This window comes from Pinus tabuliformis, chromosome J (assembly GCF_031772625.1).
Source record: "Pinus tabuliformis cultivar Carrire ecotype Pingquan chromosome J, CPIR1, whole genome shotgun sequence".
In the NCBI taxonomy this organism is placed as follows: domain Eukaryota; kingdom Viridiplantae; phylum Streptophyta; class Pinopsida; order Pinales; family Pinaceae; genus Pinus; species Pinus tabuliformis.
The window spans coordinates 1,276,172,699-1,276,190,399 of record NC_142295.1 but is presented as its reverse complement, the minus strand read 5'-3'; the positions used below and the strand labels follow the sequence as shown (position 1 = coordinate 1,276,190,399).

The 17,701-nt window shown below is 36.6% G+C and overlaps 1 protein-coding gene across 1 annotated transcript in view; it reads right to left on the bottom strand.

The window, feature by feature from the left end:
- Positions 1-4,455: 4,455 nt before the first annotated feature.
- The window catches only part of LOC149231895 (putative (S)-N-methylcoclaurine 3'-hydroxylase isozyme 2), a 14,421-nt gene continuing 1,175 nt past the window's right edge, over positions 4,456-17,701 (bottom strand). Inside the window, exon 2 of the mRNA XM_089381780.1 lies at positions 4,456-4,814. Coding sequence (XP_089237906.1) covers positions 4,456-4,814 — 359 coding nt within the window. The remainder of the gene's footprint in view (positions 4,815-17,701) is intronic.

The window sequence follows — 17,701 nt, the reverse complement described above, 5'->3', positions numbered from 1 at the left end:
TGGTGAATGCCCCAAAACCTTCATGAGGCTAATCGATAACATCTTGCGGCCCTTGACCAACTCATTCATGGTAGTTTATTTGGACAACATCTTGATCTTCAACTAGAGTTGGGAAGAGCACCTACACCATATTCGGTAGGTCCTCCAAACCCTGTGACAACAAAAGTTTTATGCCGATTTGGAGAAATGAACTTTTGGTATGACACAGGTTCAATATCTATGGTATATCATTGATGATAGAGGTGTGCATGTGGACCCAACCAAGATACAAGTTATTCGAGATTGGCCAGCCCCAACCACTCTAATAGACCTACGCAGCTTTTTAGGTCTTACCAATTTCTAATGCAAGTTCATGTTATGTTTCTCTCATATCACTTGGCCTTTGAGTCAAGTCACCATGGGTGGAGAAAATGAAAAGTTATTTTGGTATGAATCCCAATAGAAGGTGTTTTTTGAGTTGATGCATCACCTTTGCTTTGCACTAGTGCTCACATTACCAGATCTATAAAAACCATTTGAGATTGAGAAAGATGCCTCTGACTATGCTATCAGGCCAGTTCTTACTTAACAAGGGCATCCGGTGTCATATCACAGTGAGACACTTTTAGACATACTTTGAAAGTATCCCACCTATGAAAAATAGATGTATTCCATTATGTAGACCTACCGATAATGGAAGAATTACATTATGGGGAAGTAAATGGTCATCCAGACAGATCACCGACCCCTGCAGTTCGTATAGACACAAGGAAAGTTGCAGAATGATCACCATCATAAATGGTTCACATACTTGCAACAGTTCCATTTGAACATCAAGCACAATAAGGGAAGCACCAATAATGTTGCAGACTGCCTCAATCCACTAGTCATAGCACTGACCACTGTGCTTGACTCTTGTGAACACGAGAGTTTAGAATGGCCACATCTTTATAAGAGTAATCTAGAATTCGACCCCACATACCAGATGCTCCTGAAAGATAAGCATGCTCCAGAATTTCACCTCCAGGACACAATGTTATTCCACCTGGGACACTTATGTGTTCCTTTAAGCGAGTGTGCGAAGATGATTTGGGAGGCGCACTACAGTCTGGTCGCTGGACATTTTGGGGTAGAGAAGACAATGGTAGTGATGCAAAAGCATTTTTATTGGTTGAAACTTCGAAAGGATGTTGGGAAGTACATCAGATCTTACACTGCGTGTGCCATTTCCAAACCTACAATAAAAATGCAAGGCCTGTATACCCCCTTTCCTACTCCTAGCCAACCCTGGGAATCCATCTCCATGGATTACATGTCGATCCTTCCTTCTACCAAGCATGGAAATGACTGTTCTTTTGTGGTCGTCGATAAATTCTCTAAGATGTCCATTTTGGCGCCCTGCAACAAGAGTATCACAATAGATTCCACTATGAAACTCTTCATTGAATGAGTATGGGTACACTTTGGGATCCCACAATCCATTATCTTAGATCGTGACAGTCGGTTCCTAAGTGCATTATGGTCAAGAATTTGGTCGTTCTTGGATACCAAGTTCACTGAGTCCATGACCTTCTACCCCCAAACTGATGGCTAAATAGAGGTCGTCAACAGAATAATCGCACACATCCTATGCATGTACAACTTGAAGAACCCACACACATGGGATGTAGCCTTCCCTATGTCAAACATAGCTACAATAGAGTTGTCCACAACTCAATGGCCACAACCCCTTTTAGGTGGGATTAGGATTCGAGATACTATGTCCCATTGATGTTTCCATACAATTTGCAGCTACTCAGGTAGATTTGGCTCCATGGAAAATTTTAGGGGTGAATTTTCGTCCTTGGGCTAAATTAAGGGGTTTTATATTTTTATTGGTTGAATATTTTGTATCATAGTACATTGTTACAAATCGCCTCAAATTTATTTTATAAATGAATTAGGTATGGAGGTTAACCCACCTTATTTTAAGGGAGAGGGTAAAAAAAGTAAATTTAGCCCTTGAAATTAGGAGTTTCAATCTTCCATTCGCCCTCATTTTCAAGAAAATGTATTTATGATAGTTATAAATATAAATATAAATATAGTGGAGGTATAGAAAAAATAATTAAAAGCTCTTTTTATACTTACTCCAAAGGTATGGTAAATAAATAAAAATACAAATAAACTAGAGGTATGGTAAATAAATAAAACCTCTTTTCATATTTAGTCCATAACCCTCTTTTTTAATATTTAGTCCATAACCCTCTTTCTATTTAAGAAGGCTGAAAAACGAGGTTTCATTTAAGTGAATCCTATGGGCCAAATACCATATTTATAAAAGAGGTATGGTAAATTAATAAAAATATAAATAAACGAGAGGTATGGTAAATAAATAAAGCATTTTTTTATATTTACTCCATATGTCACCTTATATTTATGAACACATGTGAATAAATAAAAATATAAATAAACTATAGCTATGGTAAATAAATAAAACCTCTTTCTATATTTAGTCCATAACCCTCTTTCTATTTAAGAAGGCTCAAAAAAGAGCTTTTATTTAATTGAATCCTATGGGCCAAATACCATATTTATAAAAAAGGTATGGCAAATTAATAAAAATATAAATAAACGAGAGGTATGGTAAATTAATAAAACGTTTTTTATATTTACTCCATAAGCCACCTTATATTTAAGGACACTCAAAAAATGTGTTATATTTTAGGTGAAGCGTATGGGCCAAATTATTATTAATACCATGCAAAAAGACATTATTAACCTTAATATTAGTATTAATAAAAATAAAGATGACACATGGTATTGACCCAAGGTATTCACATGGAATGCCCCCTATTTTAAGGGGGGAATTAAACTAGCATAGATCCATCTTTACTCTAGATCAAATATCGTGATATGAAAACTAACATAGAGTGAAAAAATATTTGATCCCTCTCGGGGCTTGGTAGATCAAGAGCAAAAATGGATCTTGTAATTTAATGTCACTTAAACATTTTAACTTGGTTAAAATAAAAAAATAAAATAAAAATCAATTATTAATTTTTATAAATTACTAATAGTAGTTTTTAAGCTCTAAGTTTATGATAACCCATGGTAATACCATGGTATTCATGTGAGCATAGACTATTTAAAGGGGAAATTCTATCAGCTTAGATCCATCTTAATTCCAGGTCTACCAAGTGCTGGGAGGGATAAATAGATTTCATCCCTCTAAGAGTGGTAGATGTGGAGTTAAGATGGATATAGGTTGGTTTTTATGATAGTGAAGATATTAAATAGACTTAGGAAATTATATTGTAAAAAAAATATTAAGGTGAATGGTTAAAGCTACATTTAGTCACTTCACAAAATTTAGTAAAAAATACCGATATCTCCATTAATATTTGTTTTTCTGATTTAACAAAAAAAAAATTCAAAACAATGAAATCTTAACTCTTTCCGCATCATCCTTGCAGAAGAGAGATAGTCGCTGCCCATGATTGGAAGGCTTCTGACAATGGTCACTTCTTTCCATTGGATCCCCTTCAGGCCTTTGGGATACCCACTACTTCATTATATTATATAGTTGGGGCTTGCTACTTGTTGGCGTGTTGGGGTAAACAAACTTGATGTGTTTTTTTTTTTTATATCGCAATTGGAGTCTATGGAATAAGAAAGAAATTTGATAGCTTGGCAAAAGTGGTATCTTGACAAAAGTGGTAAAGAAAACATTAATCTCTCCTACCATGACAAACATGGTCACTAAAACTTGCAACATTGTTTGTAGGAAGTGAAAATTATGTTTCTTTTTTCCAAACATGTATGTTAGTATATTACAGTTTAATGAATATGTTTTATTATTATCATATATGGTTTCATACTTTAACAAAACACTCGCCAAGACTTCACAATGTTTTATTATTCAGTGAAAGATTTTCCAAGATCTTACAAGATTTTATAATTCAGTGAAAGATTCACCATGACTTTACAAGATAATATAATCTGGTGAGAGATTCGCAAATATATAAATATATATATATCTATATATATATATATATCTATATTATATATATATATATATATATATATATATATATTTATTTTATATTAGTGATAAAATCACCTCCCATTTTTCCTATGTATCATGGGGATTCACCTATTTATTATACATATAAATTTAGTGTGGTTCTTAAAATTTTCCTTGTTTGGCTCATGTTTAGTCCAAAGCTAGCAGGGCTGACAACTTCATTGAGCACATTCAGCACGTCTGCCAATAGGTCCGTGACATATTGGATAGAGAAAATGCTAAGTATAAACAACGTCATGATCAACATCGAGGGCCACACAAATTCTAGGTGGGCAACAAAGTTTGGTTACATTTGCAGAAGGAGCACCTCGTTGGGCCTCACTACAAGATTCGCCCACTTCGATATGGGACTTACACCATCACTAAGGCTGCAGCGGACAATTATTTGGAGCTCAGCTTTCCACCATTCCTTAGCCTGTGAGCAAACGCCAGTGGGACCCATATTGGGACCAAATTAGTGAGGACTTGTCATAAGAAAGGCACTGAACTGATTGTACGACAGTTCGGCCTGCAAAAACATGGTCATGGGTTTTGAGAACTTGCTTTGCCATGGCAGGAGAAGAAACCACCACTGTAGTTTTCATTCCAAGAGAGAGACACATGAGAGGGTCGTACTTCTGAGCGAGGTGGAAGAGAGCTTCGTGAGGATTGTTACCCAACTGGAACAGGTTTCCCACAATCGGCCATCCCAGAGGTCCCGACGGAAGCCTGTGATAAGTCTTCCTCCTCCACACATCAAAGGCAAAGAATATAAAGACGGAGGTGAGCCCTGTCACAGAATACCATAACATCCATCCATTATCCATTGAGATTTATTGCAGAGGCTGCTAATGGGCAACTACATAGAAATGTTACATAGAGGTGGAAGACAAGTCGTATAAATACACGAATGCGAGTCTCAACCCTAAGTGATTAATAGTAATCTATTTGAAGTCAATAATGTTACTAGTTTAAATTATCTAACTCTATTTTCACATTGTTTATGAAACTCTATTTTCACATTGTTTAGTATTTCATTTTGTTTTCAGTTTAAATTTTGATATGGATTTTTTGGAATCACAAATTTGATTCGTAAATTGTTTTAAGTTTTAGAAATTTTAGAAATTCTTTATAATCTCAATATTATAGAGATTTTATAAATTTCTCATAATTTCAATGTTTCAAAGATTTTTCAAAATATTACATTTATTAAAACCTTTTTTGAACAATAAAGATTAAAATTTAACCCAAAAAATTGCACTACCAAAACTCCAAAAAATAACCTATTTACACACATCTTTAAATAATAAAAAAAAAATTAAACATAATAAAACATGTTAATTTTTTCAAACATTTTAAATAGAAAAGAATAAACGAGGTTTAATTTTTTTGGTTTAAAACGTCATTTTATAGAAATTGGGAAATTTGCTAAAATATTTGCACAACTAATTAAATTAGCCAGATTTAAATATTTTAATTTTTTAAAATATAAATTATTATGGAAAAATTGCTAAAATATTTTCACAACTATTTAAATTAGCCAGATTTAAGTATTTTAATTTTTTAAAATATAAATTATTATTAATATATTTAGTTTGTACAAATTATCTTTAGTACGATTTACTATATACAATTTACTATTCAAAGTTCAATAAAAAAAAACTGCATTATTTTTTTAAAATATAAATTATTATTAATATATTTAATTTGTACAAATTATCTCTCCAGTTGTCTTTAGTACGAGTTATTATATACATTTTACTATTCAAAATTTAATGAACAACAAACTGCATTATTTGGTTAGTTGGCTTTCTGCATAAATTCCACATTAGTCGCCGGTAGCGACTTTTATAGAAATGTGTACGAAAATTCCACATTTGTCGCCATTCGCGACTTTTGTGACATTTCTTAATTACTACGCACGTACGATGAATTGATTTAGATTCCGTCCATATATTTATATTTTCATAATCATAAGTTATTTGTTACTATTCTAAATTTATTTTACTTTCAGAGTTATGGTTAGAGTCTGGAAAATCAAATATCCTTTTATTTTATTGGATTCGGATTTAAAGAGTTTAATTATTAATTATAGTTAATTAAAAATTAAAAATTAAAATTATATATTTCATTTTGATTAATTTTAAATGTTTGTTTTTGTTTTATTATTTTTTTACATAATATTTATTATTGATCTTTGATTTTTCATGGTAAAGTATTTTAGTAAAAAGAATTTATTGAGAAAAATATTAAATAAGATATTTAAGACATTTTATTAAGATAGATTTTTTTTTTTTAATTTAATTTTGTTTTATTTTGAACGAGTTAAAATATTTAAAAATACATTACAAATGTTTAATAAGATATTACAACATCTCTACCATAGCAATCTTTTGGCAACTATTTTTCTATTTCTATTCAATTTTCTATCTTCTTAAAGATGCATTGTCTCTTGAATACAATTTGAGTTTTCTTGGAGAGAGACATATAAAGGGTAAAAAAAAATTTGGTAAATATATTAAGTATTTAATGGGTTGGATAATGGGGAAAATTTTAGTTTTCTCACTAAGAGAAACATTTATGGTGAATTGAGAGTGAAAAATGACCTAAATAAATAATTAAATATTTAATGAAAAAAAATGTATTTTTGTTTTGTTTTGTTTTGTTTGTTCTTGTTGTTTCTTTTAATAAGAAAATATGTATTTTTGTTTGTTTGTTCTTCTTCTTGTTTTTTTTAATGTAATTTTAGTTTTTTTAATTGAGGCATGGAAAATTGTTTGTGAAAAATTAAGTATTTAATGAATTGGATAATAGGGAAGATTTTAGTTTGTTAGGTAATTAGCATAGATCCATCTAACTCTGGCTTTACAAGGGTCAAGAGGGATCAAATCCCTCCAGGTGCAAATCTCTTTTTGAGTGCAAAACTTGAGGAATGATTTGCACCTAGAGAGATTTGATTCCTCTCATTGTAGGTAGACTTGGAGTTAGGTGGATCTATGTTAATGTTATTTTTTAGCAACACATAAATAAAATATTTTAACTATAAGAAACATTCTCTCTCTCTCTCTCTCTCTCTCTCTCTAATATATATATATATATATATATATATATATATATATATGATGATGATGATGATGATGATGGTTAACGTCCACTGAGACCAAATTGGTCTATCGGACCTACAATTTTCTTAATTTTTACTTGTTTGGCTCCTCGTCTTTCTTGGCGAGATTGGTGTTGTAGCTTTCTTTCTTTTCTCTACGGTCTTCCAACTTATATATATATATATATATATGGGTATGGTTGCAATATTATTGGATGAGTTTAACCATCCAAAGCTAAAATCCTTGAAAATAGTTCATACTCAAGTTAATAACACACACACACACATACACACACACGCACACATATAGAAATAGATTGTACCACTTTTGTCGAAAAATACCATTAAAGTCTTATGTTTCTTGTGCCACTTAAAGGACTATAAATATTTACTACTATGACTACAATATTTACTACTATGACTACAGTCACAATAAGGTCTACCTAGTTGATATTTTTGATAACCCTGGTTTACAAACCTATCTTTTACAAAAAAACTACTAGCCTACATAATTAAACTGATATCTAAATAGCCTAGTGACATAGTAAACCAAAACATAACTTCCCTATTCTCAAACCTCATTCCACAGGAGCCTCGTTAGACATTGCTTTTGTTGGAGCCACTGTTGAAGTGTCACTAGAGCCGTTGACTGTCTGAGCCTTATACTTTCACACATGGGCTAATTATCCTTTAGCTTCCCCCAAAGTAATGTTTATATTATGAATGTACTTAAGATAAATGGTAAACATAGTGTTTAGGTCACTTATACAACCATCGTGCAACTTCTCAATATTAATCCGCCCCTTCAGGACCGATTCAATACCTCCCACTCTTTGGTTGATGGCCCTCAATTTATTTAAGGTATCCATTTGACCTTTCGTCCTTTCCGCTGATGCTCTTACTTGTAAGTTTCCCACTAGGGTCTTTACATGCCATGTTGTTTCTATGGTATTATGGTAGAGGATCACACAGGTTGTAGTTTCATCCGTGTCTATGATCCAGTTGACCTCCTCCTCTATTCGACTGTCCGGAGTAGCCCTCCTTTGCTTGTGAACCTCTTCCTCCCAAACCTACACCACTTCTTTGTCCTCCTATGGTATTGTAGTATGAAAAGCATTAGTTGCTTCCCTTTCCGCCATTTCTATGTGAGAACGCTTACCACAACCCGCCCCTTTTGCCTCCGCCTTAGGTCTCCCTTTCGACCTGCAAACTGAATGCCTAATTTTATCCATACTTGACTCAAAAACCTTCCTTGCCTTCGATACCGCTCTTATCAAGGTTCTGCTATTCCACCAGTGCTTAATTTCCAAACAAAAATGGCAAAAGAGGGATTCGAGCCCATAATTTAAAGCCTATTATGCTGGACTACTTTGTCTTGTTGACTTTTTGGTAGTTTTCCTTAACATATTCGCATTATTAGATCTGTGGATGATAAGATTGTCCCTATGTGTGAGCATGTTCCATCTATCCCTTTCATTCGCCAGGCTCAACAACTTGTACAAAATAATCACCATTTTCCTCCTCTTGTACATATCCTCTGCTAGTATCGTACCTTCCACCTCTCCGTAATCTTCTTATCATTTATGAACCAGCCTACATGACTTGCCTTGATGGGGGTGTTCATAACTTCGCCACCTTTGGTCGTCACTCTTTCCATGCAACGATCCCATGTGCCCATTCTCCCATCTTGTTTTGAAATTCCTCTTGCTTTCATGATCACAAATTAATCAATCATGTAAGTAGGTGGGGTTCTTCTTGAGGCTGGGCTCGCCTATGCATTGTGCTCATTACCAGCTGTTGTGGAGCTATCTCGTTTAGAAATTTTTTAACATTCTTCCTTAAGTTGTCCCTCTTGGATATCCCTCCAAGCCACGTCAGTAAACGTGTGCATGTTGGCTACCTATTCATTGGCTAGCCTATCCACCACCGCATTTGTTGACCTCAGAACTAGGCTGAAATCTACTATTATGAAAGTCACCAGTTGTTGTTGTATGCACTAGATTAATTGTGCCAGACATCGATTCCTCATGACCTTCCTTACCTGTGAGCCACACTCTAGCCTACGCATTGCTTGGATGGCTATATTCGAGTATCCTTCTACAGTAGCATTAAAAATTCTCTCTCGAGCCAAAATTTCAAGCCCTTGTTCCAAGGCCTAAAATTTAGCTATGTTGTTGGAGGCATGTTCGAAGATTATGAAAAATACCTTGCAAATTTTCCCTATCCAGCCTTGTATAACTCCACTTGCTCCTTTGCTACCAGGGTTTCCTTTAGATGCCCCATCAAAACTCAACTTAAAGAAACCTTGGGTGGAGGGGGGCAACCAAATCGATGAGCCCAACTGGATTTTTCATATCTCTTTTTTAGGACACCTACATACTAAGGTAATCTAGCTCTAAGAGCTTTAACACTCTTTCCTCTTGTGGTGATGGATGTTCCTCTGATATTTTGGGGCCTTTACTAATTACCATTTCCTTCAGCTGGCGTTGAATTGATTCCACCAGGTGTATACAAAAAGCTTCTTGTTCTGGAAAATTCATCTGTTCATTTCCTTCCAAACTAACCAATTGATGAAACTAGGAACTAAGCACCAGGTAAGGTTTACCATTTCATTCTTAGTGTAATTCCCTCACCATTTCCTAATAGTTTCTTGTATTGTCCCCGATTCTATCAGTTAGCCAGAAGATATAAGCCATCCAATCCCATATGATAAATGTATAACTATAGGTGTTTAAAAGATTATTTAGGTTTTCCTCTCCACTTCATAGAGAAAACACCATGAGGCTCCAATAAAGCCTCTCTTCACTAGATTTTCCCATGTGAGAACTTTCTTGTGCAACACCAACCATAGGAAGGTTTTAATTTTCAGCCACTGTGGCAATGACCACAGTTTCTTCCAAGATGGATCAATTGCCTCACTTTGAGCACATTCTATATACACTTTCACCTCCTTGAGATTAAATTACACTCCTCCTTTTTGCCCCCACCTTAATTGATCATGGTCCTCATTATAGAGGATTCTTCTCTGGCTTAATTCCTCTACTAATCCATGGACCACTTGGTATGCTGGATGTACTTCTGAAAGAGGCTAAGGTTCCACTTTTTGCCATTTATTTCCATCCAAGCCCTATTCCCAAAATTGGTGCACTTCTCTGCGACCCTGACTCTCAATAAATAATTGGATTGGGCACCACTCTTCCTTGCTTAAACTGGGTTGTTCTTTCCAAGAATATTCCCAAAACAAAGGTGAACTTCCATCCTTGATATACCAAAAGAAATGTATTTATATTATTTATATATTTTTGCAGGCCATATTCCATATCATTGAACCTTGAATTGATCGTGACATACAAATAAGATCTTGGGTAGATTGGTTGGGGGCATATTTTTCTCTTTGGAGATGGGCCCATGGTGTTGACCCTCCTTTGAGCCATCACCACGAAAGTTTAGCTCCACTCATTTTATTGGCCATCTTCGGATATTTTAGACCTAGGCCCCCTGAATATTTTGGTTTACATACAGTGTTCCAGGCTAACAACATCCACTTTCTCTTATCCTCAACTTCTGTCCATAAAACAATCCTTTTAATATCTTTGACTTTTTGAAAAACCCCTTTGGGAGTTGTGAGTATTTATAACATATACCTCGGAATTGATTGCAAAACAACTATAGTCAAGACTAGAACACCTGTGAGGTTCAATGCTCTGACAATCCATGTTTTCACCCTATCCTCCAAGATCGTGACAACCTTCTCCCAATTTGATTTCTTCTAGGATTGAACAATTAGAGGGATTCCCAAAATTTTGGAAGGAATACATTTCCTTTGAAATCTTAGGATAGCAGTCAAATTTCTCTGAATAGAAATATGTGTGTTGAATAAAAAAAGCATAGATTTGGAGTGGTTTATCTCCATACATAAGGTGGCTGCAAAATTATCCATGATAGCCTTGAATGAACGAGCTTCCTTCACTATAGGGATACCATGTAACATGGTATCATCGACAAACTTCTCGTGCATGGTAGTCATACATATTTACTGTCATTAGAGCCAATTAATGTCCTCATTCCTAACAAATGCCAAAATTACTCTACCCAGGCCTTCATCATTATAAGAAACATGAACGGTGACATAGGGTCACCTTGGAAAATTCCCAGGGAAGGGAAAAATGGTTTTTCAAGAGCGTCATTTAGCAAAATCGAAAACATGGGAGAAGTGAGCAAGGCCATTATCTAGTTTGTCCATCTATTATCAAACCCAAAGGCCCTTAGGACTGCCTCAATATATTACCAGCTAATCTTATCATACACCTTCGAAAGGTTAAGTTGTATTATCATCCCTGCCTTCCCCAGGCTCTTTAGAGATTGGGAAATAACATGAGCATGAATCATATTATCCAAAATTTTCCTACCTTCCACAAAACTTGACTATTCTTCTAAGATGAATATAGGAATTATTGTTTTGATCCATTTGGCGAGCAATTTTGACATAATCTTGTATACCACATTGCAAGGAGATATCAGTCGAAATTTATCAGGGGTACTTTCCTTTTCCTCCTTCGGAACAAGAGTGATAAAAGTAGATTTTAGAGCCTTAAGGATTGTAGTTGAGTCTTGGCAGTCAACCACCACCTCAAAAACATATGTCTTGACTATTTCCCAGCAGGCTGAAGAAATCATTGGCGAATCCATCTGGACTTGGCACCTTACCATTATGCATCTCATTTACCGCCCCAACCACTTATTCCATGGAGATGGGTTTATAAATTCTTATTATGCTCATCTATTGTCGGTTTTGGAATATGATTTACTACCTTATGAATGGATTTCGATATATCAAGCACGGGTTCCTCCATAATCTTTTGAATGTGTTGAACTAGTATCTACTCAATGTCTTGGTGTGCTTCATAAGGCTGCCCCATCTTATCCTTAGTCTCGAGGATTTGATTAGAGTTTCGGTGTTCAATTTACGAATGGTGAAATAATTTAGTATTCTTTTCACCTTCCCAAATCCACAGGACTCATGATTTTTGTTTCCATAAGACTTCTTCCTGAAGGAATCTTTCCTCCAATTACTTCATAATCTTTGTTTCCTCATTCTCCCTTTTCTCCGTCTATCCTTCTTTAATCAACACTTTTTGTAACACCTCCATCTTTAGTTCCAAATCTCTTTTTTCCTAAAATATGTTACCAAACTATGTCTTGTTCCACTATCTTAGCTGGGTTTTAATATATCTCAACCTGACCTGTAATTAAACTTCTTGGTACCCCAGATTGGGAGCGAATCTTTCCACCATTTTTTGATATTATTCATAAATGAGGGGTGATCTAGAGCGGTCTATTTTTAGGGGTGCCTAGCATTGCAATCGTCAACACCACTGACCAATGATCGAAGCCCCAGTAGGGGAGAAGATTGGCTTCCATATCCATCCATTACATCAATAAATCCTCTGATACCAAGAATCTATCCAACCTTTGATCTAGGTGGATATTCATGGCCACCCACCTATTCCACCTAAACCGCCATTCAGTTTCATAAGTTTCCTTGATTATAACGTAATTTACTATTTTTAGCAGTTTTTTAGGTCTTGAAGTTTTGATGCTAGTTTGACCCCCTAAACGGTGGTTTTTTTAGGTTCGCAACAAGCCTTTCCCTAATCTATGAGCCTACCACAAATCCTATAGTACTCGGATATATATTTCTAATGAGGTATCATACACACCAAATAGAGATCATATAACCGAGTAAAGACCTCGAGAAGTTGGCTGACCGACTAAGCCAACGGGGCCCACAAACTCTTGGAGTTCCATCTCCCAGGGTTAGGATTTTGGTTGTTTAGGATTTCCCATTGGTGTTCAATAATAGAAAGGTCCTTGAACCTCATTGTAATATAGTTCAGAGGCATGTAGCCACCACATATCTTCTTAGATATAAGCTACCATCACTTGAGGTAGTATATTTCCATTTGGCTTGTAAGCATCTTTCAGTTCTTTGATATTAATGAAATACAAAGTTATCTATACTGCATCTCTATGTTTATGTTTATATATGTATTCTGTTGCATTCCTGCATAAGTCTGGATCAGTGGTATTACAGTGGTCTACTCTTCGTTTTTCTTTGTATGTCCCCAAAGAGGTCAGGGTATAAGGAGTAAGGACTCGAACTCGTTGAACCTTTGTAAGACCAGCCACAGAAACCCAAATGATATCCCATGGCGGAAGAAAATAAATATGAGAGAGAAGGAGATCCTTTCAAAATATTTCTCGAGGAAGCCTTTAAGTGACAGAGGAATGCGATGATGGATAACTTTTCCTAGATTCTTCAGCGACTACCCAAAAGTGACACATCTTTATCTAGCATCCACTCTGGAGGTGCCACTCCCTTTAAGGTACAAGTAAACCTTGACATATCCATATTTTGAGTCCAGATAGATATGTATGTCGTAGATAAATGGTTAAATATGTTGGAAGGATATTTTTCGGTTCATGATTTTTCCAATTAAGAAAATATTACTTTTGCACTCCATAAGGATGCCTCTTGGGTTAAGGATTGGTGGCAAACTTACTGTTAGAAGAAGGAAGAGGTGAAATCCTCACTATTTTCAGCTGCACCCACTTGGAATTATTTCTGAGATACCATCAAGGAGCATTATTACCATTTTAGGAGCCATGAAGATAAATACATGAAGTGGACCATGCTGTGGTAGGGAAGGGACCAAGACGTGCTAGAGTTCACAAATAATTTTCATACACTTCACACGTAGTTAAGTATCAAGGATTATGAGCAGAATGTATTAACCAAGTACCATGACTATCTACACAACTACATCCAAGACGAGATGGAGTTCCTGGACATCTCCTCACTTGGAATCGCCTATCGATACACTGTCAAGATCAAGAAAAAATTTAAATATAAGAATCAAGACTTTGGATTTGCAAATCCGAAAAAAGGGAAAGCCACTCCCAAACAAAAAAACAAAGGACAAATCAAAGGCGGGGTGACCTAGGACTACCTCTGAATCCACATGCAAATAAAAACACCATGAAGACAAAGAATGACATAGGAAAATGTTGTGAGTTCCATAAGATCCCCAGTCACAACATGAGTGAGTGTCAGGCCAAGTAGTCATTGGTGGATGAGATAAATGCTTCAGAATCAGATGCATGTTCCAACTCTGAGTTAGAAGCCAAAAAGGGGAATGAAAAAGGGAAGAATATTATTGATGTGAAGACCAATGCCATCGTTTCCACCACAAAGATCCAAAATATTGAGCCTCACGATCTAGAAGAGGGGGAGCATCTCTTCCACTCACAAATTTGGGTTAAGGGTTCTCCACTGCAGTTCATTATCAATAGTGGAAGCCAAAAGAACCTCATTTTATTGGAGGTCATGAACTGGTTGGGCCTACCATAGCACACAACACCCGTAGCCATACAATATTGGGTAGCTTCACTAAGGATAAGATCTTTGTGTGAGCCAACATTTTTTCCTTCCCTACATCATCAAGACCTTCATATATGAGGTAATGTGTGATGTTGCTCCTCTTGTAGTTTCTGATGTATTATGAGGCCAACCATGCTTGTGGAAGCGTAAAAATGTGTATGATTCTAGGCCTCACAATGTTATTATTTCTTTGGGAGATAATTTATTCAAGATATCAGTGGTAGCACCACCTATTGCCATCTCTTTGAGTTCTGTGAATTAATGTAGTAAGCTCATTTCTGAGAGCAGGAAATTTGTCTTCTTTATGTTTCACCCTCAGGGCAAGAAGAAGACTATGGTCACATCCACAGCCTCCAGACATGGACATCTTCTCCTCCCCCACAAGGGTACCCCTACACCTTCAAGTCAAGCACTCTATCGATCTGAACCCAGGCATGCTGCTACCTAATGGATCAATCTACCAATGCTTTGTTCTAGAGAATGATGGAATTAAGAGGCAGACTCAGGAGCTGTTGAAGAAAGGGCATATCAGGCCAAGTTCATCACCTTGTGGGAGCGCGATTGTGTTGGTATAAAAGAAAGACAACACCCAAAGACTCTGTATTGGCTATCAAGCACTGAATAAGATCACAGTTTGGACTAAGTATCGAATGCCATAGATTAATGACCTTCTAGACTAGCACAAGGGGGGGAAATATTTCAACAAGATTGATTTGAAGTCTAATTATCACTAGGTGCCAATCGAATCCTCCAATGTGTGGAAGACTACCTTCAAATATAAGGAGAGCCTTTTCAAATGGCTAGTCATGACTTTAGGGTTGGTGAATGCCCCCAAAACCTTCATGAGGCTGATAGATAACAACTTATGGCCCTTCACCAACTCATTCATGGTAGTTTATTTGGATGACATCTTGATCTTCAGCTAGAGTTGGGAAGAGCACCTACACCATATTCGGTAGGTCCTCCAAACCCTGCGACAACAAAAGTTTTATGCCAATTTGGAGAAACGAACTTTTGGTATGACACAGGTTCAATATCTAGGGTATATAATTGATGATAGAGGTGTGCATGTGGACCAAACCAAGATACAAGTTATTCAAGATTGGCCAGCCCCAACCACTCTAATAGACCTACACAACTTTTTAGGTCTTACTAATTTCTAATGCAGGTTCATGTTGTGTTTCTCTCATATCACTTGGCCTTTGAGTCAAGTCACCAAGGGTGGAGAAAAAGAAAAGTTATTTTGGTATGAATCCCAATAGAAGGTGTTTTTTGAGTTGATGCATCACCTTTGCTTTGCACTAGTTCTCACATTACCAGATCTGTAACAACCATTTGAGATTGAGAAAGATGCCTCTGACTATGCTATCAGGCCAGTTCTTACTTAGCAGGGGCATTCGGTGTCATATCACAGTGAGACACTTTTAGACATAGTTTGAAAGTGTCCCACCTATTAAAAAGAGATGTATTCCATTATGTAGACCTGTCGATAGTGGAAGAATTACATTATGGGGAAGTAAATGGTCATCTAGACAGATCATCGACCCCTGTAGTTCATATAGACACAAGGAAAGTTGCAGAATGATCACCATCATAAATGGTTCACATACTTGCAACAGTTCCATTTGAACATCAAGTACAATAAGGGAAGCGCCAATAATGTTGCAGACTACCTCAGTCCACCAGTCATAGCACTAACCACTATGCTTGACTGTTGTGAACACGAGAGTTTAGAATGGCCACATCTTTATAAGAGTAAGCTACAATTTGACCCCACATACCAGATGCTCCGGAAAGGTAAGCATGCTCCAAAATTTTACCTCCAAGACACAATATTATTCCACCTGGGACACTTATGTGTTCCTTTAAGCAAGCGTGCGAAGAAGATTTGGGAGGTGCACTACAGTCTGGTCGCTGGACATTTGGGGTAGAGAAGACAGTGGTAGTGATGCAAAAGTATTTTTATTGGTTGAAACTTCGAAAGAATGTTGGGAAGTACATCAAATCTTACATTACGTGTGCCATTACCAAACCTACAATAAAAGTGCAAGGCCCGTGTACTCCCTTTCCTACTCCTAGCCAACCCTGGGAATCCATCTCCATGGATTACATGTCGAGCCTTCCTTCTACCAAGCATGGAAATGACTGTTCTCTTGTGGTCGTCGATAAATTCTCTGAGATGTCCATTTTGGCGGCCTGCAACAAGAGTATCACAATAGATTCCACTACGAAACTCTTCATTGAATGAGTATGGGTACACGTTGGGATCCCACAATCCATTATCTCAGATTGGGATAGTTGGTTCCTAAGTGCATTATGGTCAAGACTCTGGCCGTTCTTGGATACCAAGTTCACTGAGTCCACGACCTTCTACCCCCAAACTAATGGCTAAATAGAGGTCATCAACAGAATGATCACGCACATCCTGCGCATGTACAACTTGAAGCACCCACACACATGGGATGTAGCCTTCCCTATGTCAAACATAGCTACAATAGAGTTGTCCACAACTCAACTGGCCACAACCCCTTTTAGGTGGGATTAGGATTTGAGACACTATGTCCCATTGATGTTTCCATACAATTTGCAGCTACTCAGGTAGATTTGTGTCACAGCCCTCCCATAAATACATAAAAGAAATTTTTTTTCTATTTCATTTTAATGGTAAATTATAATACCCTTACATAACCCTTTTAACATAACTACTATTGCACATAGTTTATCAATTGCTTATAGCCACTCGGAGTTGATATAACTTGGACACATTTTATTTCCTGACAAACTATATGGTTTATTGGTTTACGGTTCGGCTCGTTTGCATGGGTTACATGTGTATTAAATCGGCAATCGGAATGTATGCATTGTCCGACCCGTAACTTTTCCGGCGTTGAGTTGTTGGCGGCATTTAAGTTTTCATGGCAGCTGTTTAACAGGTGGCCTGGCTCACCCGCTTGGCCATGTGACTCGCCGATCTTCGCACCCTCGGCCTTCACGCCTTGGGTTCCCGCTCCTTGCTACGGTGGAGATCTAATGACTCAGATCTGAGGGCGGAAAATCGTCTAAGGGTTTGAGGGCTCTTCATAAACCCTTAGGGCTTCGCTCGCGGCTCATTTGGTACTGGAATGGTTCTCGA